Source organism: Chlorocebus sabaeus, chromosome 25 (assembly GCF_047675955.1).
Source record: "Chlorocebus sabaeus isolate Y175 chromosome 25, mChlSab1.0.hap1, whole genome shotgun sequence".
NCBI lineage: Eukaryota > Metazoa > Chordata > Mammalia > Primates > Cercopithecidae > Chlorocebus > Chlorocebus sabaeus.
Window position 1 is genome coordinate 74,989,301 of NC_132928.1, and position 23,456 is coordinate 75,012,756.

The following is a 23,456-nucleotide window of genomic DNA, read 5'->3' on the forward strand; positions in this document are numbered from 1 at the left end:
TTTTCTTAAGGGATTCCCCACAGTTTGTGAGATTATTCTTAACCATAAAATCCTAACATATTATGTACATGTATCATATGAAAAGACAATTATAAGAAAGTTGAGGCCAAATCTACTAGTTGCCTATTCGATGTTCACCTTCCCTTTTTTTTTTCTTGCCAAGAGAACCCTAATTTTGTTGAGGGTGGCAATGCAGCCAGCTAAAACCTATATTTCCATTGCCTCTCTTATAAAGATAGGTGACTAAATTCTGGCCAATGAGATAGAAGTGAAAATTACTGGTGGAATTTCCAGGAAAGCTTTTCAACTGGTGGATTCACCCATATGGCATGCTCCCTTTGCCCCATCATACACGCCTTGCTCCCATCTGAAATTTCGATCCAATGGCTGCTGCAGCAGCCATTTGCAGCAGTGAGACCTGACTCCATGAACTAAGGATGATGGACTGAAAGACAGGAGGTTGACACACTGATGACATCATCGAGCCATGGCACTAGTTTGGACTGCTTAGTTTTAGACTTAAAGTTACATGAGAGAAATGATCTCTGTTGTTTAAGCCCCTGGTTTTTATTTTTTCATTTTTATTTTTTTTAGGTTTCTATGACTTGTAACTAAAAGAAATTCTAAAGATAGTGAAATATTTATGAGAAGGTAAGTGTGTTTATGTACTAGATGAGAATTTATTAAAGAACCCTTTCAATATTGGTAATCATAATATTGGAAAAATTAGAAAAATCTATATTTTTAAAGTTGTTGCACTGAACATAGCATCTGATTTTATTTCTGATAATATAAATAATTTCAGTTCTTAATTTAACAGGAGCCACAAACAACTACATAAATACATGTACATACATGCATGTACAATTTAGTGACTGTGTCCATATTCTAGGCATTATACTTTGCAAATTATATTCATTATCTCATTTAATATCAACAGCAACCTTATGAGGTACTCTTATTATCCTCATCGTATACACAGAAAAAGAGAGGTTTAGACAGTTAAGTAACTTGCTAGTGAATGGCAAACAAGGCATGAGGACTGAGTCTGGCTTGAAAGCCCATCCTTGTGGCCACTACCTTGTCCTGATTCCTGGGAGCAGGTGAATATGAGTCCATTTGTTTAAGCCATCTCTCAAGTCAATAACAAGGCTGGTAAAATGTAGGGTGTCTTAATATTGCAATAAATAAATAAATATAATCCACCAAGTTGGACCTCTTAGCAAACTTCAACAGGTAAAGAGAATTTCTACTTAGATGGTAGATTTCTAGTGTCCAGGAATTACAAATGCGTAGAAAGCATGGAGATTCAGGTTAGACGTTAAAATGGGTGGCCTAGTTTAAACCAGACTGAGCACACTAAACTCTTTTCCTGAAAAAAAGCAATGAATGTTCCCATTCGGAATGGGCAGGATATGTATTGTGTTCGCTGCCTCCCTGACCTCATCATCCAGCACCCTCCCACTCCCTCCTTCGCTCTGCCCATCGTGCACCACTGCACTGCCCTCCTCGCAATCCTTCACACATGCCATGTACACTCTCAGCTCCAAGCCTTCGCACATACCAATCAATCCCTGTGTGTGGAGTGCTCTTCCCTCAGGTACCTACAAGGCTCATTCCCTGGCTGGATTCAAGCTAGTGTTGCCATGGGACCTCATCAGGGATGTCTTCCCTGACCATTTTCTCTACAAAGCTGGCCCCTCTGTTACCTTTATCCTGCTTGCCCCTTCCCTTTGCCTTCCTGCCTGCCCGCCCGCCTGCCTTCCTTCCTTCCTTCCTTCCTTCCTTCCTTCCTTCCTTCCTTCCTTCCCTCTCTCTCTTTCTCTCTCTTTCTTTTCTTTTCTTTCTTGACAGGGTCTCACTATGTTGCCCAGGCTGGACTTGAACTCAAGCAATCCTACCGCCTCCACCTCTGCCTCCCAAGTAGCTGGGGCTACAGGCACAAGCTACTCCTCCTGGCTTGTGCTTTGCATTTTTTGGTAGCACTCAATGCACCTGACATACACATTTACTTGTTGGTTTCTAGCTCCTCCCCTAGAACAAAAGCCCCATGAAGATAGGGCCGGTGCTTTATTTGCTAGGACAAAGCCTAGGACACGCACAATAAATGTTTGTCGAATGAATGAACGAATAAAGAGTTCAAAGAACCAGCTCATGTCCTGTTGTTCTGTGAATACCTGGAAGACATTAGAGATCGGTCTCATTCTGGGACAAACTCTATGGACACAAGAGTTTGGAAGTACTTTCGTGTTACGGAACACAGCAAAGTGGTTAACACCTTGCAGTTAAAGAATGAACTCCACGTAGAGGAAGTGATAAAAATAAGAAAGGTGTTTCAAAATGGAATTTTCTTGAAAGTGAAAGTAGAAAGCTATGTACAAAATGGTAAACAAGCAGTTTGTGACCATTGACAGAAAGGATTCTAAATTATTACCCATAAAGAAAAGAAGAAGTATAATTAAAAAGTAGACACATTTTCTTTGCCTCTAGGCAGTGCTCATTGCATCTGAGGGACATTACCCTTAAACGTACACCTGCAGTCCTGGGCAATCCAGGATCAGGGGCTGTGGTTCACAGGAGGGAGATACAATCGCTGGCCAGAGTAATCAAAGCCCAGAAGGGGGCTTTGAACTAGTCCTTGAAGCATGGAGTGGATTTCAGCAGGATTTTGTGGCCCTGGGTGGCTAAAGAAGAGGCACAGCTGAGTAGCTTTTTAATCTGCAGAACAGTAGTCTGGTTGGGAGCCAAAACGGGAATACTAGGAAATAAATATTGAAAAGGTATGTTCAAGGCTATATCGTGGGAAGTCTCCAAAGCCAGGCTGAGGGGTTTGAACATAACCTGCAGGCATCTGGGGCCACCCTTCAACGGTTCTAGTTCTTATTGGGTGAGGAAGTGACAAGATGGAAACATTGTTACAGGGGTGGTGCTGGTGGGAGTCAGCAAGATGATTTGCTCCGGAAAACCATAAGAAACGGGAAGATTAGGGATGACGTTAGTGAAATACTCTGGGATATAAAGACAAGAATCAGGAAAATGCCTTTTACTTATAAAAAGACACTCTGATGTTCAGTGGGGAAGGTGAGAGAGGAATCAAAGATGGTGATCAGAGTTTGGATTCGAGCTGTATGTAGTACAACAGAAACAGGCAAATCAGGAGGAAGATCTGCCTTCAGGGACACGTGCCAGTCAGAATAACCTACCTGGGAAGCCACTAGGCAATTTGAGTTGGGAATGTGGCTGGGGAACCCACATTTCCTTAGGAACCCCTACCTCCTAATCTGTAGGGGATACATTCCAAGACCTCAGGGGATGCTCAAAACCATGGATAGGACTGAACCCTATGTATACTGTGTTTTCACCCTACACATACAAACCTAGGTTTAAGTTTAGTTTATAAGAGGCACAGTAAGAGATGAACAATGATAACTAGTAATAAAATAGAACAATAATCACAATACGCTAGCATCACTAGTCATGCACTTTGGGGTCATTATGAAGTAAAATAAGGTATACTTGAACACAGGCAGCATGATACTAGGATAGTTGATTTGATCATTGAAACAGCTACTGTGGGGAGTACAGAAGAGTGGATACGCTGGACAAAGGGATGATTCATGTTTCATCATGCTACTCAGACGGGCACACAATTAAAAATGTAGGAATTGTTTATTTCTGGAATTTTCCATTTTCTATTTTGGAACTTTGAGTAACTGGAACTGCAGAAAGCAAAGCTGTGGATAAGAGGGGACTACAGTGACAAGCAGACTTTTCGTCAGGTGGGGTCACCCTTCTCTGTGATGTCTAGGGCTCCTCTGATGCCAAGAGGTAAATCATGTGTACTTTTTCTACCTGCATGTAGTTCAGTCCTGACCCTGAAAATCGGAATACTAATTGTAGTTTGGGGCTTCATAATCTGTAAAGGAACTAATACGATAGTGGTGAATAACCTTCGAGTCTTGAAAAACTGATTTCCCCTAAGAATCCAAACTGTGGAGAAAGGCACAAATTGGATTTTATTTCTGAACACGTAGTAATCCCTGTCTCCTTCCAGAATTTACTTGGTATTCCAAGAGCTAGCAAGACCTGCTTTGGCCTGAAACCAGGGACAGATCTCCCCAGGCTGCCAGAGCCTTTTATAGTTCATGCTAGTCTAGACTCTTTTTTGTGCTTTCTGCTTTGGGATGGAGGTAGGGGAGGAGCGTAAGTCCTCAGACCCCTGTGTCATCACTCAGCAGCTGCATAATCTTGGCCAAGCTACTTAACTTCTTTAAGCCTTCATTTCTTTTTTTCAAAAATGACATTGCTGTGAAGATGAAAAGAAAAAATAAAATGAAAGTGCTTGGAGCATAGTAAATGTTCAATAAATGAAGTTTCATCACCATCATCATCATTCGTTATGTAATTTTTGGCCATCTTGCATTAATGCAGACCCAGAGATTCAGGCCATGTGACCTGAGGACTGGCTTGTGGTGAATTCCCCAGGGATTTATTTCTAGGACAGGTGCTCATAAGAATTATAGTATTTTAGAACATACGCAATAAGGATGTAAATAAAATGGATGTTTTGTAACATGTTGGTTTGTTGAGTTCTGAAGTGGGATAAGAAGATAGGTATGAAATGTTCCTTAGAGATTTTGAAACAGGAAATCTGAGTTAACAAGAAATGGGCTAAATCTCAGGATGTTAGAGGCTCTCTAATCCTAATTTTATAATGATCTGATGACAATTCCAGAGGCTTTCAAGTCAGTAATAAAGCCTTTAATGTATGTGATCTTAATTGAAAGAAGCTGAATTAAAATGATAACATAGAGTATTTTAGCTGAGTTTCTGTAGAAACCTTGAGGAAGAAGTTAATTTTTTAAGCTCACGTACATCGTTGGGGAGTTTAGTCAATTGTAAGTCAAAATGAAAAATCTAACATTTGTCCTAATTTTTTTCTTCTTTAAGGCTGTCTAGCATCCTGCCAAGTGAATAAGTGGGCTACGACGGCCCATTCTTAATTAGATGACTGCAGAAAAACTCTTAATTAAAAAAGTAAAAATATAATTTTTCCCTCTCTTGCAGAATATGAAATTAATCATAAAGAAGAATACTTCCCAAATGTGGACTAAGAAACATAGAAATGTCATCCTCTAAACTTTTTATTATTAATTTTATGATTAATAAAGATTTAAAATGGAGTGTTATCTGTTGAATATAAATATTATATTATAATAAAAAAATTAAGACAATAAAAAGCAAAATAAACTATTATACATAACATGAATTGAGAAAATGAGAATTTATTTTTTTTGAGACAAAGTCTTGCTGTTACTCAGGCTGGAGGGTAGTGGCTTGATCATAGCTCACTACAGCCTCTAACTCCTGGGCTCAAGCAATCCTCCTATCTCAGCCTCCCAAGTAGCTAGGACTATGGGTTTGTGCCACCACGCCTTGCTAATAATTTTTTTTTTTTTTTTTTGTAGAGATGAGGTCTCCATTGCCCAGGCTTACTTTGAACTCCTGGCCTCAAGCAATCATCCCATTTTGGCCTCTCAAAGCACTGGGATAACAAGTGTGAGCCATGATGCGCAGCCAATAAATATTTTAATACAAATTACAAAATATATAGATATCAAATATTACATTCTAATGAAAATGGTAAATAATTTTTTTCTATTTAATGAACTATAGTTTTGTGCCTAGAAAAAGGTTTACTTGTTAATTTCTGTTAGTCTGAGTCTACAATAAGAATTAAATACAGTAAACATAAACTTTAAGCTGTATCCAAATTATATGTATTTTCTCTCAAGTACACTTAAAATTGAGGTTAGTTAGTATCCTATGATCTCTGCACTGGAAAACAAATTTTCTTACTACAACTGTCCACCAGAAGAAGAAACTAGGGAATTATAACTGAATCATCCAAAAGGGTTAAATTTTTTTTTTTTAAAGCTATAAGTAAAAAGTTTCCATAGCTTTCACTGAGGTTGCTTTCTTGTAAAAATTACTTCATTATATAATTATGAAATATAACAGAATATCAGAGTACCAAAAATAATATTCCACCAATATGCCCATCACCAATATTAAAACACTTGTTATATTTGCTTTGGTTTTCTTTTTGAAAATAAATATTTTATATCATTCTCAAACATATTTTTATACTTTTAGAACAGACTGGAGATCTATAAACCTCATAGTTTTGTATTTTTGTGTTTTAAAGTCCACAGAAACGGTATGTTTTATAAATAGCCTCTGCTCTATGTCTACTTGCTGTTGAAGACTGTGTAGGGTGAATAAGAATCATCGAGTGTCTAGGCCATTTAGCATTATTCCACTTACATTGAGAGAACTAAAGAAATAATAACCATAACTCTTGCTCGAAAAGTTTACAGCCTTGTTAAAATGCCAAAATGAAGACGTGGTAAGAGTTTTTATATTATTTTACCTCCCATCTGGGTAGAATGGAGTAATTAAGAAACTCGTCTCTGCATAGTTCTGAATAAAATACTTTAAAACGTCAATTTGATATATTCTAAATTTGGAAGATCAAATCGTTTAACATTAAATCACGAGCCAATTTCAGAATATAGTCATTGCTCATGGAGGACTTTTACCCGACTTTTTGGGAGCTCACTGGTTGTTCGTTTAGAGACTCGTAAGAGTAAACATTCACATAAATAATAATGATTTAAGAGTTGGTTAGTCGTCATGGCTACAAGGATAGGTCAAGTTTTTAGGTAAGGTGACTAGTATACTTCCATAAGATAGGACAGAACATTACTAGTTCCACCACGGAGAGAGAGTATTTATACACATATTGTCATTCTCCTGGAAATTTACAAAACCTAACCCAATGCTAAAATAAAATACAAACTGCATAGAACTCACTGGTCGATTTTAATAATGCGATAGATGCCACAGAATGTGAGACGTAGGTAAACGGACGCAAAAATCCTTGTTTTACAATGTCTGCATCTCTGTAGTACTGACATTTGAAAACTTTACTTTGCACATACTTAAGTATGATAAATGAAAGCGCTGTGGACTAGGAACGAGAGACAAATGCTTTCTTGTCCAAATCGTCACAGACTCTGTATTTTCTTAGTCATAGCCGTTTAAGTAGTTAAGTAGGCATTTGGTAGACTATTGCATGGAGGATTGCGAGGGCAGGATATTCTACCTGCGGTGGAATGCCTGCATTTCGTCTCTCAGCAAGGATAATGGGTAGCATAGTCTGACTTTCGACCGATCCAGTGGTTCAGACTTACAGATATTATCCCATACTTTACTGCAATTCCTTGTTGAATTAAGGCTTGCACTTCGAATATAGACCATAAACTCCTGGGTCTGTCTTGTACGACATTGTCTGGCATAGGCGCTCACTATGTATTTGTTGAATGTTAACGTTCTGTGCACCAAAACCGTGCACTTTGCATCGATTATCTGCGAAAAGCATGGTACACTAAAACTAGATATTGAAGAATTCCCATGTTGATCATGAATAGAGGCAATCCACGTTTAAAATACCAGGTGTTAGGTAATCTCTACTAGGAGATTAGCCACCCCGTGCGCCCAGGTGAAAGATATCATTCCGTGCGATCCGAAGTGCTGTGGAAGTTAGTGCTCTAGCCTAGTCCAGGAGGAAGAGGCGTAGTGCCGGAGCTTTTAACCTGGGAAGGGGCAGGGGAATGAGCCCAGGGACCCCAGCGGGGCGCAAGTAGCAGGCTGTGCGCTCGCCGGATGCGCTCCGGCCCCGATACCCAGCGCAGCCAGTAAGTGGCGCTGGGCCTCGGGTTTGGCGGCCCGGAGGAGCGGGCTGCGGATTACCTGCAGCAGCGGGGAGCCGGCGAGCTCCTCCCCGCCCGCCCCCACACCCCACCCCCACCGCAGCACTAAACCCGGCTCAGCTGGCTCGGCGCACTCGCTCGGAGGAGCCGGGACCAAGCGGACCGCCGGCTGCAGGCAGCGAGCGCGGCTGGGCTGCGGGGCTGCTTCACCGCGTCCTCCGGGCCCGGGCCGCCCTCCTCCCGCACAGTGCGGCGCGGGGAGGCCCCGCGCCTCGACCACCCCCGCCCGAGCGTCTGCGCCTCCTCCTCCGCTCTGCAGGCGGGGACAGCCGGGCGCTCGGCACTCGGCAGCGCGGCCCCCTCCCGCCCCCGGCTCCCGACAGCAGAGAAGCAGCCCGCAGCGCCAGGGGCCGCCGCCGCCGCCGGGCTCCGCGCGGCTCGGGAGCCGGCCCCGGCCAGGAGGCGCGGAACCATGGCCGATGGGGGCGAGGGCGAAGACGAGATCCAGTTCCTGCGAACTGTAAGCGCCGTGCGTCGCGTGTGCTCCCAGGGGAAGGGGGCGCCAGGGCATCCACTAGCGGGGTCCGGGCAGAGTGACAGCGGGCAAAAGGGACTCGCGGGCGGGGCGGGGGTGCCCCCTGGGGATGCGGGAGGAGCGGGCATCACCAAAGTGTGTGCAGGTGTGCGTGTTGGGGCGCGGGAAGGCAAGGGCGCGTGTCTGTGCGCGCGTGTGGAAAGCTAGAGGATGGAGCGCGGCGAGCCGGCGGGAGGCGCCCGGGCTCGGACCCGGGGCAACGGGGACAGGAGCCTCGGAGCTGCGGGATCCGGGGAAGGAGGGGACGGCCAGTCCGGCCTGCCTGGTGGTAGGGCTGGGACCTCCCGGGCGGCCGGGGGCAGGGTGCAGAGCAGGGTGGCCCGTGGGGGCACGGGGAGCGGCGGGGACTCGGGTCGTTTCTGGGAGTACCGCCGCCGGGGGGTTTCTTGGGCTTTCGGGCTGGACCCGCGCGTTGTCACGGAGCGAAGACGTCGGTTCGCTTACTCCGTGTAGCGTGGAGCGCAGCTGGCCGGGGGCGGGGGTGATGGTGCAGGACGCTGCCCGGAGGTTTCCCCCAAGTGAAGGTGCTGCGAAAGCGGAGGAGGAGTCGCCTCCGTGGTCCCCGCGGTTCCCGGGGCTGGTGCCATCCATGGTGGTGCTGTGACCGCTTGCAAAGCGCGGAAGGCATGGGGAGCGAGTGTGTGTGTGCGCGCGCGCGGGTGGTGGTGGTGGTGGGGGGAACATCGTGAACGTGTCGTTCTCTAAATGCTGGCTTATTGCATGCCAAGTGCAGCAAACTGTGTGTGTGTGTGTGTGTGTAAGTGTAAGGGCAGGGTGGCTGCCCCACACTGGGTGGCAGGCAGGGAAAGGTTGGCTCCACACTAATACCGTTCTTTCTTCTTAAGTACCTCTTGGCACTGCTCCTTCCTTTCTCTGATTTGTTCGAACACTGCAGATACTTCCCAGGCTGAGGCAATGCTCGCCTCCAAGCTGGGACTGGAGAGCCTCTCCAGAAGAGAAAATGCCCTAACTTCCTCCTAAGAATAACCTAGTTAGCATCCTTTCAGTCGTTCCTTTTCCACTTCTGTCCTCCTTCCTGAAGGATGTTCCCTTGCAGGATTCCCCAGACTTCCCCAACCTAGAACTGCAGCTTCTGATGGTACTTCTTTCCTCAGCAGTACAAAAAACAAAACAAAACAAAACAAAAAAACAAACATACACACACACACACACACACACACAATTCCCAGTTACAGTTACCTATAATCACAGAAACTCGTAGAGATGGTGGAATTTTGGAAAATTAACTTTCAGGTGTGAAAATAGTCTTGATGTATTTGGGTACTAAACATATGAAAACAGCGAATTTGCACAGGAACGTTGTAAACGACTGTCTTTTCTCTTTTGCTTTTCTTCCTCCTTTTTTTTTTTTTTTTTTTTGGAGTCGGGGGAAGGCAGTCATTTGTGCATTAAACGGACTGGGAGAAAGCTTTGGATCCGCATCAGATGGCAACCTAATAGTAATCCAGCCGAATAGCTGCATGTCATGCACCATTGCATATGCTTTTTGAAGTACTGTTGGCCCAAGACCGGGCTTGGAAGAGCCTCTTCACTAATACCTTGGTCACGGTGTATATTAAGCCTGCTGGTAATACAGTTGTCTTTTTCATAGAAAATGGTTTATAAGGTTTTTTTTTTAAAGTAATTTAAACCCCATTAGATTTTTCTGAAAACTAAGGACTCTTTATTCAGGTGGACAGATATAGTTGCTGCATAATTTTTCAATCAATTTGTATCAAACTGTATGGGGTTAAAATTAGCTGGGAAATTTTGGTAGGCTTCATGCACTCAAGGGCTTCCTGCGGGCTTAACTGTTAAGCCGAGCTCATGGAGGTGGTGTTATCAGAATGCTTAATGGCCACCGAGGGAACGTGCTGGCTGATGGGGTTCTGCACATATAAAGTAATGTTAACTCTGTGCCACTCAGCAGCTGCCTGTCAGCTAGAGCAACACCTTTGATAAGTGGGTCCTGGGTAGGGATCTGGCAGTCCCAGGCTGGGATTTTTCTTTTTAATAAAACATCCGTAGGTGGTTGTGCTGATGATAAATGACCTTGAAGGAGGTGGCACGGTGGAGCAGGGGGATTTTTTTTTTTTTGGTATTGCATTAACATCTAAAAGGAAAACATGCCTTTCCTCACGATTTTCCAATTTTCATATGGAAATTATCAAATGCTTTACTGGCTTCTCCATCGATACCCTACATCCTTTCCTTCCCCGTCCTCCCTTTTTTCTCTTTTAACCTGAGAATGTTGGTGGTTCAGAGATGTTGATGGGGTTAATAATGGGGAGACTGTGGTATGGCTCCTACATTAAAGTCATTCCCTTTTTTTTTCTGAGGGCATTTTTTTCTCTGTCATGTGCAAGCTTGTCAATGTGAGTTATTTCTTCTTCTTCTTTTTTTTTTTTTTTAAAGCAAATAGTCCAAGGAGTATTGGGAATCTGTACATCTTGGTAAAACAGTTGTAGATGGAAGACTTCTTGATAGTGATGGATGAAGCCGTTTTGCATAGCAAAAGAGAAACAGTCGTTAAGACACCGTAATTGTGAATTTGACTGGACATTTCATATGTTCTGATTAGAACATCTGAATTATCTTGAGCAGATCACTGTCTATTGGATTTGTATTCAGCACCCCAGCACACTGAGGCATCTTTTTGACCACTGTCCACAGAAAGCTTTTTTGCTTTTCTTTCCTTTTTTTTTTTTTTTGAAGAGTCTGAGATCACTGTTAAGGGAAGTAGAGGTGAAATCTTTAATGGGCTGTGTCTGTGAGTTATGTATGCTGCTGTAAATTAATTCCTCATTTGCAAAGGGGTTTTGTCACTGGTTCACTTGTACCCGTCTCTCTGGCATCTCTATTCCATTTGCTGCTGCTTGTTGGCTCACATTCCAAATAGTTATGTGGATGAATGATCATCTTTGATTCAGTGGCTCCCCCATCTGCTGGAAACCTGCCCACTTGGGTCTGTTTATCTTTGAGAGAGATTGAAAATATGTTTGTGTAAACTCTGGATATGCTGGTACACTTATGAGAGAAAAATCCTATCATAAAATAAGCTGTCAGCTCATAATGGATTCATTCACTGTCATATCCAAACATATCCACGATTTGGAATGTATGTTTTGTTTTATTTTATTTTAAAGATTTTATTAACTTACCAATGTAACAACAAACTGTCATTTGGTTATTTAAAAACATGCATCTTTTTAGTTATGGTCCTCTTTTTTTTTTTTCAAGCAATCATACAGAATGTTATAGAAGATATTCCTCTGACTTTAGGAAAACCATGGTATAAAATGACCTTGGTCAAGGTTTTTTTTTTTTTTTTTTTGAGTACTTTGTCTTTCTTCCATTTGTGTAAGCACAGTTGAGTTACCCTTAGGGTGTACTGTGTCATGTAGTTTTGTATTTACCCATAGATTGAGACTTAAAGTTTAGTCCTGGCTGTAAAAATGATCCTCATAGGAATACTTATGGTCTTCCTCTTGTCTTCCTTTGCAGAATGAAGTATTTCATTAGATTTCTTCTCAGTGTTCATACATCTTGTTCCATAATGACAAGAATCATCTTTAAATATACTCATCGATGAATAGTGATAATTGTGCAGTATAGATGCCGGTGTACAACACTGCATAGGAGGTTTGATGGGAATATTTAGCCCTAGTTTGTAGAGGTCCAGGAAGGTTAATGGTATGAAGTCAGTACTCAGCAGTGCAGAACGACGACTAAAATTCAAATCTTAGGCTAATAGTGTTCTTTCCAGGAGAGAAAGGCTTCTGTATCTTCTGTTCAAGTATGTTTTAGGTTTATAGCAAAAGGATACCAAGTCAGTTTTCTCAGCTGTAGGAATGTCACAGAGTACAAATGAAAAGATGGACTGAACAGTGGAAATCTGCACTTTTTGCTCCCTTCATAATGAAGCTACAAGGAGCTTTAGATAGATATGCACTATGGTATTTTCCCAAGGAACTGATGCAAAGCCCACACAGGCTTACATCATCAGACTTATTTTATTTTAACTTAGAAATTAGCATGTACACATTGGCAGGAAGGGCAAGATCTAAAACACTTAGGGCAGTAATTTATTTGACATTCAATTGTATTTGTGCTTTGGCTTCAGATAAGTGTTTTTATCACGGCTGAATTATCCAAGACTCCAGCAGCACTCGGTGACTGTGCTTCTTTAGACAGCTTTCGGGAGAGAGGGAGCGGTGATGAAGCACACATTTGTCCTGAAACTCTGACATTGTGGGAATTAGATTAATTCAGAAAACATTTGTTGAACACTGTCTGTATGCATAGTGTGTTAAGGAAGTATTCAAAATAAGTAGAGAAGTGGTTTGCAGCTGTACATGCAAAGAAAAGATATAGAGGATGGCGTGGAACAATCAGAAGGGAAAAATGCATAAATAAACTCCAAAACATTAGGGTAGGAAGAGGCCTTTAGAAAACATTACCCTGTCATCCCATGCCTCTCTGATGTTGCAGATAAAGAAACAAAAGCTCAGAGAGCCAAGTGACTTGGCCCAGTGTCACACTCCAAATTAGTGGCATTTAGTAATGCGGAGTATATGAAAATCTATGAGGAATTTCCAGAAAGCAGGTTTACCAGCACATCATTCTTTATAGAGTAGTTTTAAACCCACTTTTCCATTTTATCCTTAACTTGACCTTCATAGAGTTCCCTCCCCACATCTGTCCTCTTGTCCTTCCAGCTAGTGAAAAGGAGGTTTCATTTCTCTTTTCTAATGTTACAGTCCCTCACATAGCCTAAATCTTGGTCCTGGAAGCCAAGATGGGAATCCATCCTTTCCATCCTCTTTTTTTTTTTTCTTTTTTCTTTTTTTGCCTCCCTTTCCACTTACTCCTTCAGGTTCATCTTGAAGCCTGTTAATTTCTCCCATCTTAAAATGTCTGTCTTTGACCCCGATACCTTATTTGGTTGCTCCCCTCCTCCAAAAGTGGTTTTCTCCCACTGCTTGTACCCCCTCCATGTAATTATCTAGCTTCTCTTCCTTCTTAAATCCACTTTCCTGGATGTTGCCAGTAACTCCCTCCTTGCCAAGTCTAAATGTCCCTCTGTCCCTATTCCCTTAGATTCTTTCTCAAACTCTACTACCCTGACTTTCCTTTTTGAAGCTACTCTTTTGGCTTTGGGGACATGTTACCTTCTGGGTAATTTTTTACATTTCTGTAATTACATGCTTTTTCCAGGTGCGTTTCATTCCTTTTACTCCAAGTGTTTGGTTATCCCAAAAGATTCTGTCCTATTTCCTGTTCTGTCTCTTCTGCCTTCATGAGCTTATCTATGTCACAAAATCTGGGATCTCTTGAATAACAGAGTTTGAAAAGACTTAACAATGACTTCATCCAGCTCTGAGAGCCAGAGACATGAAAGGAATGTTCCCAAAGTGACTCTTTTGTTGTAGGAGAAACCCACCGCAGATTTGACAGCCCTGGGCCTTCATTTCAAACCTCTGTTTAGACTTCCCTCCTGCTTCTCAGACCCCGGAAACACCAGCTTGAGATCATTGCCTGGCGGTTCCCTAAGCGACGTTCCTTCCTAGCGTCTCTGCTGATCGGTGGCACTGCCGTTTGTGGCTCTGGCTCCAGTGTGATCCTAACCTTCAGAAGACCTGAGTCTGAGGCCTGAATCTCCCAGTACCTGGCTTTATGGACTTAGAACAACAGTGCCTGGCTCATGGGAGGGGCTCAATGTATTTGTCTAGTTCTCTTTCTTCTCTTCGGCATCTAATTTGTCAGCATAGCCCATCGTGTTTCTCTTTGCAATCCAACTCGGATTTCGATGTCTTTCATACTCCATTAGCTTCTTGTTCTGATCCCAGTACTCATTTCAACCTTCATCATCCTTCCTCCCGCAACAAATCAGCAACCTGCCTAGAATCCTCCTGCCATTTTAGTCCTTCTGAAACCCTTGTGTCCATCTCCAAGCCTCAGCTGACATCCTTGCACATCCTGTCTAATTTCTCTGCTTGGCTCATGACCTTTTATGATCCGCCCCTAGATAAGTTGCTTACGCTTTTCATCCTACACGGAGATTTCTTGGATCACTCCAACCAATTCCGATTTTACCTTTCTCTGACCATTTATCACTAATAATTAATAAAATGTATGGAACTGATTGGGAAACTCAAGCAATGGTCAGAGAATGCTCTGACCGTAATGCTCTGTGGGAGAGTTGGGACTGTGTTGGGCATTGGTTTCCCGTGATGCTTGGTGCACTGTTAGCTACAAGGACAGACTTGAGAGAAATCTTGTGGCAAGTGAAGATCGGGACAAGAGAAAGGATCCTCCTGCCCACAAGTTTAATGTGAACATCACTTGAATGCGTCCAAATGCAGAAAGAAGGAACCTGCTATGAAGAAAGTAGGCAAAGATAGTGGGGGCGGGAGAATGGAGGTAAGATCTCTTCTAGAAGCAGAAGAGTAGGAGGGTTGGTGGGTGAAATTCTGAGATGAGGACAGAGGAGGTGTGTAGGGTGAGAAAGTCCAGGTGATGATTGCTGCTTTGGGAGGCCGCAGTGGTTCCTAGGTCCAGTGGGAGGGGACGCCTGGAGAAGGCAATTAGAGAGAGGGAAGTTATAGTCACTGGAGCAAGTGAACAAAGGAGAGTAAGAGAATAAATTAAGGATTAATTGAGTCTGAGTGATTGGGGCTGCCAAAAAGAAAGACTGGTTTAGAGTCAGAATCTATATTTCAAATGAGCAGCTGTCAGGGGGTGAGGTAACTTCCAGGGGCACTGTTAGAGTATCCAGTGGATCAATTTCATCTCCTTACTTTCCCCTTTATTAACCACGGGAAGAACATTGGGATGAGGACCCCGCCAACAAATGGTTGTGATTTGTTGAGAAAGGTAAAATGGGGAGGTTGATTCTCAGAGGGACTCTCTGGGGTCATTCCCATTGTCATGTTCATAGTCTTAGCGTCAAGCAGACTCGAACCATTCTGCAGGATGAGCATAAAACACCTCACCGGGGACTGGAAAGAAATGCTTTGAATGACCCTGAGGTCCCTTGAAGTCCTCATCCTGATAGATCACAGGCCCTGAAAGCTGACAACAAGCTTTGTGCCAGGATTCTTGATGATGGGTGGTTTTCTTTCAGGGAAGAGGAGACGTTAACAATAAGAGAAGGTTGCAGACAGGCATTTAGAAGGAGCTAGGACAAGAATTCTCTCATGCCAGTAGCATTCTTAGGGACTGGTAGAACTAAATGGGTTGGGATCCATTTAGTAACTAAACTTCTAGTGAGCTTGTTTGCAAGTCCTCTCTATTGTCCCAGCCGTGAAGTACTTCTCTGGCTTCTGTAATTACGTTCAGCCTGGCTGGTGAAGACGTGGCCCATGTTTCTGGGGTTTCCCGAAATGTTACAGTCAGCCCTCAAAGCCCAAGTGGAAGGTGGATTTCCTGGCTTCTGTTGCAAAAGTTCTACAGTGGTGTTGCTGCAATGAAATGGAAGTCCAAGGCTTTTCCTGTTAGTGACGGAATGTTCAGAGGACCTACACATAATTGCTTTCATGCTCATTACCCAAGCAGAGCTCCTCCTGCAGAGTGGGGGACAGAGAGAGCAGAGCCACTGACACGTGAACCCAGGGAGACCTCCCCTGGATGACTGGGTGTAGGTACTGACCACCCACCAACCGATGATTAGTATCTGCCAATTTACTGGAAGAAAACCTGAAATCTAGCTGTGGAGCCAAGATAGATGCAGAAGAAAACGAGTGGAACAGGAGAAAGTGTATAGGAGCTCAGAGGCTGGCAGGGCCCTCCTGAGTCTGGGAATGGTTGAGGCAGGAACGAGGACACATTTGCTCCCTGGGACATGTGGCTCTTAGTGTGCGGAGGAAACCCTCATGTGGTCACTGAGTGAGAGGCACAGGCCCATACGTCTCATCACCGTGGAGGAAGGAACAATTCAATGTAGCCAATTTATTTTTCTACTATGGCAAGCGCTTTTTTTCCTTTAACATTTTTGGTATTTTGAAAGAGTTTTTGCACATCTGTTCCGCTTCTAATGAAATTTTCATTGTTTCTCTTTCCTCTTGAGTTTAGAATCTGATTCATAATGTACATGGGAACCCATGAATTTCACTCATATTTAATGCATAACCAAAGATATAAACTGAAATGATACATTTTGAGAAGATCAAGAAAAGAAAAAGAAAACTTACAGGAAAAATGATATCCTTAGTCTTGAGTCAGTTGGGATATTGTTAAAATGAAGCTGAACAGCACAATGAGTTGATAGCCGTTAGAAGTTGTATTTTCTTCTTTTCCACAGCAGGTTTCTGGTTTTCAAAATAAAAGGGATTATGATTTAAATTCTTCTAGATTTTGCTGGAGTTTATATTTATTTCATAATCAAAGAAACTTTACATGAAGAAAGTTTGGTCTCTCTCACACACACACGTGCGCAAATGAATGAAAGATATTATACCATATTTCTTTTCACCAATTTTGACTGTGGCGTAGAATTCAGTTAAATTAGTTCATGGGTAGCAGTGAATTGTCTGTTGGTCTCTGTTCCTTCTTCCAGTGCTTTGGGGTTTTTATTTTTATGGTTCCTTTCCCTTTCCCTTTCCCACCCCTCCCCTCCACTCCCCTCCCCCTTCCCTCCTTTTCCCTTTCCTCCCTTTCCCTTTCTCTCCCCTCTCCGGTCCCCTTTCCCTCCCCTTCCCTCCTTTCTCCTCTCCTCTTCTCTTCTCTTCTTGGGGCTCATGAGTGAGTTACTTGCGAGAGATGCTATTTTGATAGTGGCAGGACCAGCAACAAACCTGTACCATCTCAGCATTCAGGAACAATGGTGTCCACATGTCTTTTGGAGGTTGAATGCGGCGTTCTTAAGGCACATTTGAATAGTCCCACAGGCTGAGAGAAGTTCCTCTGATCTTAAATACAGTGTCAGCCTGAGGAGTAACCATTTCTGGAGCTCAGAGGTCTTTAATGCCATGGCCTACGTACTGCTGTTGGTACCTTTATTTCTTGTAGGCACATTGATATGTAATTGTCTGGCAGGTCTGTTCTAAGCATTGCGTGTGTATTTTCTCATGAAATCCTTAGAAAATCCCTCAGAGGTAGCTGCAAGGAAGTGAATGAAGTGAGCCCAGTGTTCGCAGAGACAGGCAGCAGAGCTAGAGTTTCAGACCTGGGCCGGCTGGCTCCGGAACTCTCACTTAATCTTACTGCACAGAGGCCCTTTCTGCTGGAGAGGGACATATTTTAAAATGAGAGGGAAACTTGGTGCCCTGCTTCTACCTTCAGGAAAGTACTTTATAATATCAAATGTGAATTTCTTACACTACCAGAGCCTTACAGGCTGTCTGCCACATCACAGGCCCTGTGTTTAATGTTTGTGGAATTGCATTGAACTGATTCCATGAGATAGTATTTTACATAATAAATACAGAATAGGGTAATTGTGTGCAGTTTACTAGGGTACCTTAATGCAGTGTGCATGAATGGGATATCTCTTTGTCTGTAGCATTCTACCGGGTACCTAAGAGATACCATGAAGGTGGAAGCCATAGCTCCTGTAGAGGTGAGATGCTCAAACAGTGGAACCTTATGTGCATCAACCTGGGAACAGTAAGCTTATGGTCCTGTGGGGATTGTGTCCTGTGTAAAATTTAGAGGGTCCAAAAGGTGAAGAGATGATGGATGTGATCATGATACTGGGCTCCAAAACTCACGGAGTAAATGGTCAATGGTGAAGTAAATGGTGATAAAAGCAGAGATTCTATTTTGTTATAAAATATGAAAATAACATGAAAGGCAGAATCCAGAATATAGAACAACATGTCAGGCAGGAATTAAACTTTCAATGAAATGCCACCTTGATCTCTAAAAGTGCTCCAAAATCTCTTTTGTAGTGTTTTGGGAAATTTTGATTCATTTTATTTTTGAAACAGTTGACATTTGGGGGAGTGGGCTAAGGGATGAAAATATGTTTCAAAGTGCTTGTTTTTTTTAAGGACAATATTTTCCAGAACTGTACTTCAGGGGCATGTCACAGTTATGAGCCTGTAGGGAAGAACAGGGGCTTTTTTTTTCCCCCCTCCTTTTAGGGAAGAACAACATATTGAAGGATGACTAAGGCACTTGAAAAATGTTAAGAGAAACACACACACACACACACACACACACACTGCATACACAGGATCCAATCCCTGATGCCCTTTTCCTCTCTTCTTATTTTTTAATTTTTATTTATTTTTTTTAGATGGAGTCTCACTCTGTCGCCAGGCTGGAGTGCAGTGGTGCAATCTCGGCTCACTGAAACCTCCGCCTCCTGGGTTCAAGTGATTCTCCTGTTTAATCCTCCTGAGTAGCTGGGACTACAGGTGCCCACCACCACACCCGGCTAATTTTTGTATTTTTAGTAGAGATGGGGTTTCACCATGTTAGCCAGGATGGTCTCGATCTCTTGACCTCGTGATCCACCTGCTTCGGCCTCCCGAAGTGCTGGGATTACAGGTGTGAACCACTGCGGCTGGCCCCTCTCTTCTTATTTTTTTTGCCTATCCCTTTAGTCCCCTTTGGTCTTGGACATGTCTGTCATGACATGTTTCCAAGGCCAGTGCCCACAGTTGGGAGTCATGATCAACTTACACGTCCTGGCTTGTAGGTTCAATGAAATGTCAGGAGAACATTTCTTCTTGAGTCCCAGACAAATGAAAAGCTGAGATGAAATGTTTTTGATTAATGGCTGTCAGAGAAGCATAAAGACTTCAGCTTCACTGCCATTCCCTTTGTGACAGGGAAGGGGCCATCATCTCCTGAAGACGGGGGTGTCGTTATTAAGTCTAAACGTCCTGCTCCCGTCATGAAGAATTGCATTACACAGTGAAGCCTGCAAAGTCAGCCCGACTTGAGTCAGTCCTACTCACACCAAAGAGGATGTGGAAACTCGGGGAGGATAAGAGAGAATTGTGATTTCACCTCTTCCTGTGCCAATGCCTGGTCTCTTCTTCTTCTTCATTCTGAAATGCTCTCGGACTGCCTGCTACATGCCATGCTTCTTGCTGGGTGCTGGGACTCATATCCAAGCTTGTCTTGCCTTTAAATAGCTTATTCTGTCTCTATGGGTGGGATGGGGAATAAGGAAAAAGCAAATAGTCTACTACACAGTGGACATAAGAGTCAGAAAACCATGAGAGGAAAGGATGTTGAGGAGAGAGGGATCTGTGTCCCAGGAGTACCATTATCTAAGGCTTGGTGGAGGAGGCAGCATTTTCAGTTACAGAGTTCTCAGACTGAAAAGGAACTTCAGGGATCAGGGTCTAACCCCATGACTTTAAGTGAAGGAACATGAAAGGACACGTATATTGGCCCCCATTATTCCGCTCTGACAGGATAGCTGCAATTCATTTGATTCCTGGAACAATCCATTTAGTCTATAAAGTGGTTAATTGCACTAATACAGATCAGGAAACTGAGTTGCAGAGAGGTGAAATGACTTGTTCAAGGGCAATTGATGAGTAAGTGATGTTGCTGGAGAGCTCAGGGTTTTCAGATGCCAAAGCCCTTCTTTCTCTCTCCTTCCTTCCTCCCTCCCTCCCTCCCTCCTTCCCTTCTTCCCTCCTTTCCTCGCTTCCTTCTCTTTCCCTCCCTCCCCCTCCCCTCCCCCTCCCCTCCCCCTCCCCTCCCCCCTCCCCTCCCCTCCCTTCTCCCTCCCTCTTTCCCCCCTCCCCTCCCTCCATCTGTCAGGAAAAATAGTAAAAGACTGTAAACTGGATTATGAGGAATGATTTGTGGCTGTCCTATCACATTTGTCCATTTAGGTTATCTGTGCTTTTCATTTGGGAGCTATCTTACTACTCTGTTAAATTGTGGAAAATGGATAGTAATGATTCCTGAACTGTTGATTCTTGATTATAGAAAATGCAAATCGTGTCTACTAGAATGCAGTTGTAGATACTGAGCAGGTTTATTCTTATCAAGCAAATTCATCTCAGCCTTCCTGATGGGCTCATATCGTTGTATGTCCTTTGGAGCCTCCTTTGAACCTGCTGTGATACCACATTGGTTCTTTAATGAAGAAATTAAATAAAATCTTGGATGTGTTCATTTCGTCTTTGTTTGAGTCGTAGTTTTACTTTAAAAAAATTACCTTCAACATCACTACTATGCCTCCTAAAATAAGAATGTGTGGGATCTTGCTGAATTTGGGTGGGGAGGGCAGGAAGACAGGACAGATGAAAGGAAGGTGAGTGGGGGCCACATGTTGTTTCTTCTGTCTCCCCATCTCCAGGGCCACTTTCCAGTCTTCTTTGCCCTGTTCTGTGTTCAGGAGGCTCCTACCCTAGATGGTGCCGGGAACACTGTTTCCTCTCCTTGTTGGCTCAGATCGAGGGCTGGGGATAGTTTCCCACTGTTGCTGGTCCCTAGAAGTCCCACCTCTGTCGGATCCTGTCACGCTCCCAGCCCGCGCCTCGGTAAATGATCCCTCATTCACCTGTCTTCAGTTAAACCCTTGAGAGTGCCATCTCCTTCCTGGATGGGACCCTGATGCAAAGGCGGGAAGCATAGTGACATGTTTGGGAGACAGATGATGTGCGAGTACTGCTGTGTCATCCTGGGGGGGACTGGGGAGCCCTGAGACCAGGGTCAGGGATTTGTTCTTCATTCATAAGGTAAAAGGGGCCCTGGAAGTTATTCTTTTTTCTCCTTCAAGGGAGAAAAATGGGTCAGAGCTGTCCATTAGAAAGATTAATGGGGCGGCAATTTATAAGATAAATTGGGATATAGAGAGATCAGAGCGGGACTGGAGCTGAGAAGCCTATTAGGAGACAGTCACCACAGAGCTGGTGCAAGGTAATTCGGGCCTAAATTTGGGTGGTAGCTGTGGGAATAGAAAGGAGCGGGGAGCTTTAGGACACAGTGGAGGAAGGGTTTATGGGGTTGGTAACTGATTAGATATAAGGAGAGGAAAAAGACAAAGCTGAGCCTCAGATGGTGTTGGTCATTTGGAAATCAGGAGGAAGGGGAGGTTTCGGGGGAAGACAGTGGGATTTATTTTGGATGTATTTATTTTGAGATATGTTATGGACTGAATTATATCCCCCTTAAAAGGTATGTTGACATTCCTAATCCCCAGGACCGTAGAATGTGACCTTACTGGGAAACAGGATCTTTACAGAAGGAATCAAGTGAAAGCGAGGCCTTTAAGGTGGGCCCTGGTCCTATATGACTAGTGCCCTCTAACCAGAAGGGATTAGGATGCAGGTCCACACAGAGGGAAGATGGTGTGAAGACACAGGGAGCACACCTGTGGGGACTGGAGCACTGCACCTGTGGGGACTGGAGCACTGCATCTGTGGGGACTGGAGCACTGCACCTGTGGGGACTGGAGCACTACACCTGTGAGCCAAGGAGCACTAGGGCTGAGAGAGGCATGGAACAGATTCCCCCTCCTGCCCTCGGAAGGAGCCAGCCCTGCTGACCCCTTCATCTCGGACTCCAGGCCTTCAGAACTGGGAGATAATACATTTCTGTTACTTAAACCACCCAGTCTGTGATACGTCGTTATGGCAGCAGTAGGAGTCAGATTCAAGGCACAAAGCTAGAAGTGTGGATTTAGTGTTTTGGAGAGAGGAGGGACCCAATGAGGCAGACTGGAGGCCACTAGTGTGATCGAGAAATCACAAAAAATGGACCAGATGATCTGGGAGGAGCATGTAGAGGAGTCCACAACAGAGGCTCAGAGGAAGGCGACAGAGGAAACTTTTATTTATTTATTTTTTGAGATGGAATCTCACTGTGTTGCCCAGGCTGGAGTGCAGTGGTGTGATCTCAGCTCACTGCAACCTTCGCCTCCCGGGTTCAAGCGATTCTCCTCCTCAGCCTCCCAAGTAGCTGGGACTACAGGTGCGTGTCACCACACCCGGCTAATTTTTTGTATTTTTAGTAGAGATGGAGTTTCACTGTGTTAGCCAGGACAGTCTTGATCTCCTGACCTCGTGATCCACCCGCCTCGGCCTCCCCAAGTGTTGGGATTACAGGCGTGAGCCACTGCCTCTGGCCCTGAGGAGACTTTTGATGTGATCATTATGGGACTCTCTGGGAGGAGGTTGAAAGTAGACTTCTGATTGCCGGAGACCCAGAAGCGACAGAGCAGCAGTAAATAGAGGCAGACGATATAGACGATCTTTTCACCCCGTGTGCTGAAGAGGAAGAAAGAGGAGGTGGGAGCTTGAAAGGGAAGGAAGGGTAAGAGTTAGGGATGCTTTTCTTTTCTCATGAAAGAGACCATAATCTAAGGTTGTAGAGGAGGAGGGCTGATTGATGTCACAAGTTCATAAGCCCAAGATGGGACAGAGATGCCCCGTAGTCCCACCAACACACCTCACCATTGTTGGGCACACGCCTAAGCTGATGCCTCTCTTTGCAGATACCTAATTACTTACTGCTGTCCTTAATTCGAGAACACATACTATTTTCATTTGACTTTGGTTTAGCTTTGCATCATTTCATTTTCTGCTAGGGACCTTTTGATAATTAAAATTAGAGCTCTATAAAGCTTTGTTGGTTTAAAGCTAGGCGTGTTTTGTTTGCATGCTGCAGGGGTTTGGTGATGAAATAATCCAGCTAGGCTTGAAGCAAGCATGTCTCATTAAGACAAGTGGGAGAAGCTGATATTGCTGGCGGGGTTTTTTTTTTTTTTTTCTCACAGTCAAAAAGACTGTAGGGCTTATATAGGTAATTATGCATAATATTAAGCAAATGGTCAGCCTTGGAATATATTGGAGGGATTTTCTGAAAGCTCAGGTCAGGGGAAAATGTTGAAATATCTTAGGAAACAGAATGATTCTGCTGGTAGTGACTGCCCTCAGCTCTCCTACTATGATAGGATCTGGCTAAAAAAATCCAGTAATTTTTCAGAAAATTAGCAATTTATATTGTGAGAGATTTTTTCCTCCACATTTTTGTGTAATTGGCACTATGCTGTACATATAATTTGGCGCTTGCAAAGCACTGTCTTTCAAAAAAAATCTAAACAGTAAATCTATATAGTATTTACATGTGTAAATTCCACATTTGTTCCATACTTGACACTGTTGATTTAA

At 43.7% G+C, this 23,456-nt stretch overlaps 1 protein-coding gene across 1 annotated transcript in view; it reads left to right on the forward strand.

Moving 5' to 3' along the window:
* The first annotated feature begins 8,140 nt into the window (after positions 1 to 8,140).
* RYR2 (ryanodine receptor 2) overlaps positions 8,141 to 23,456 on the forward strand; it is a 783,951-nt gene continuing 768,635 nt past the window's right edge. The window contains exon 1 of the mRNA XM_073011864.1: positions 8,141 to 8,295. Coding sequence (XP_072867965.1) covers positions 8,248 to 8,295 — 48 coding nt within the window. The 5' untranslated portion in view covers positions 8,141 to 8,247. The remainder of the gene's footprint in view (positions 8,296 to 23,456) is intronic.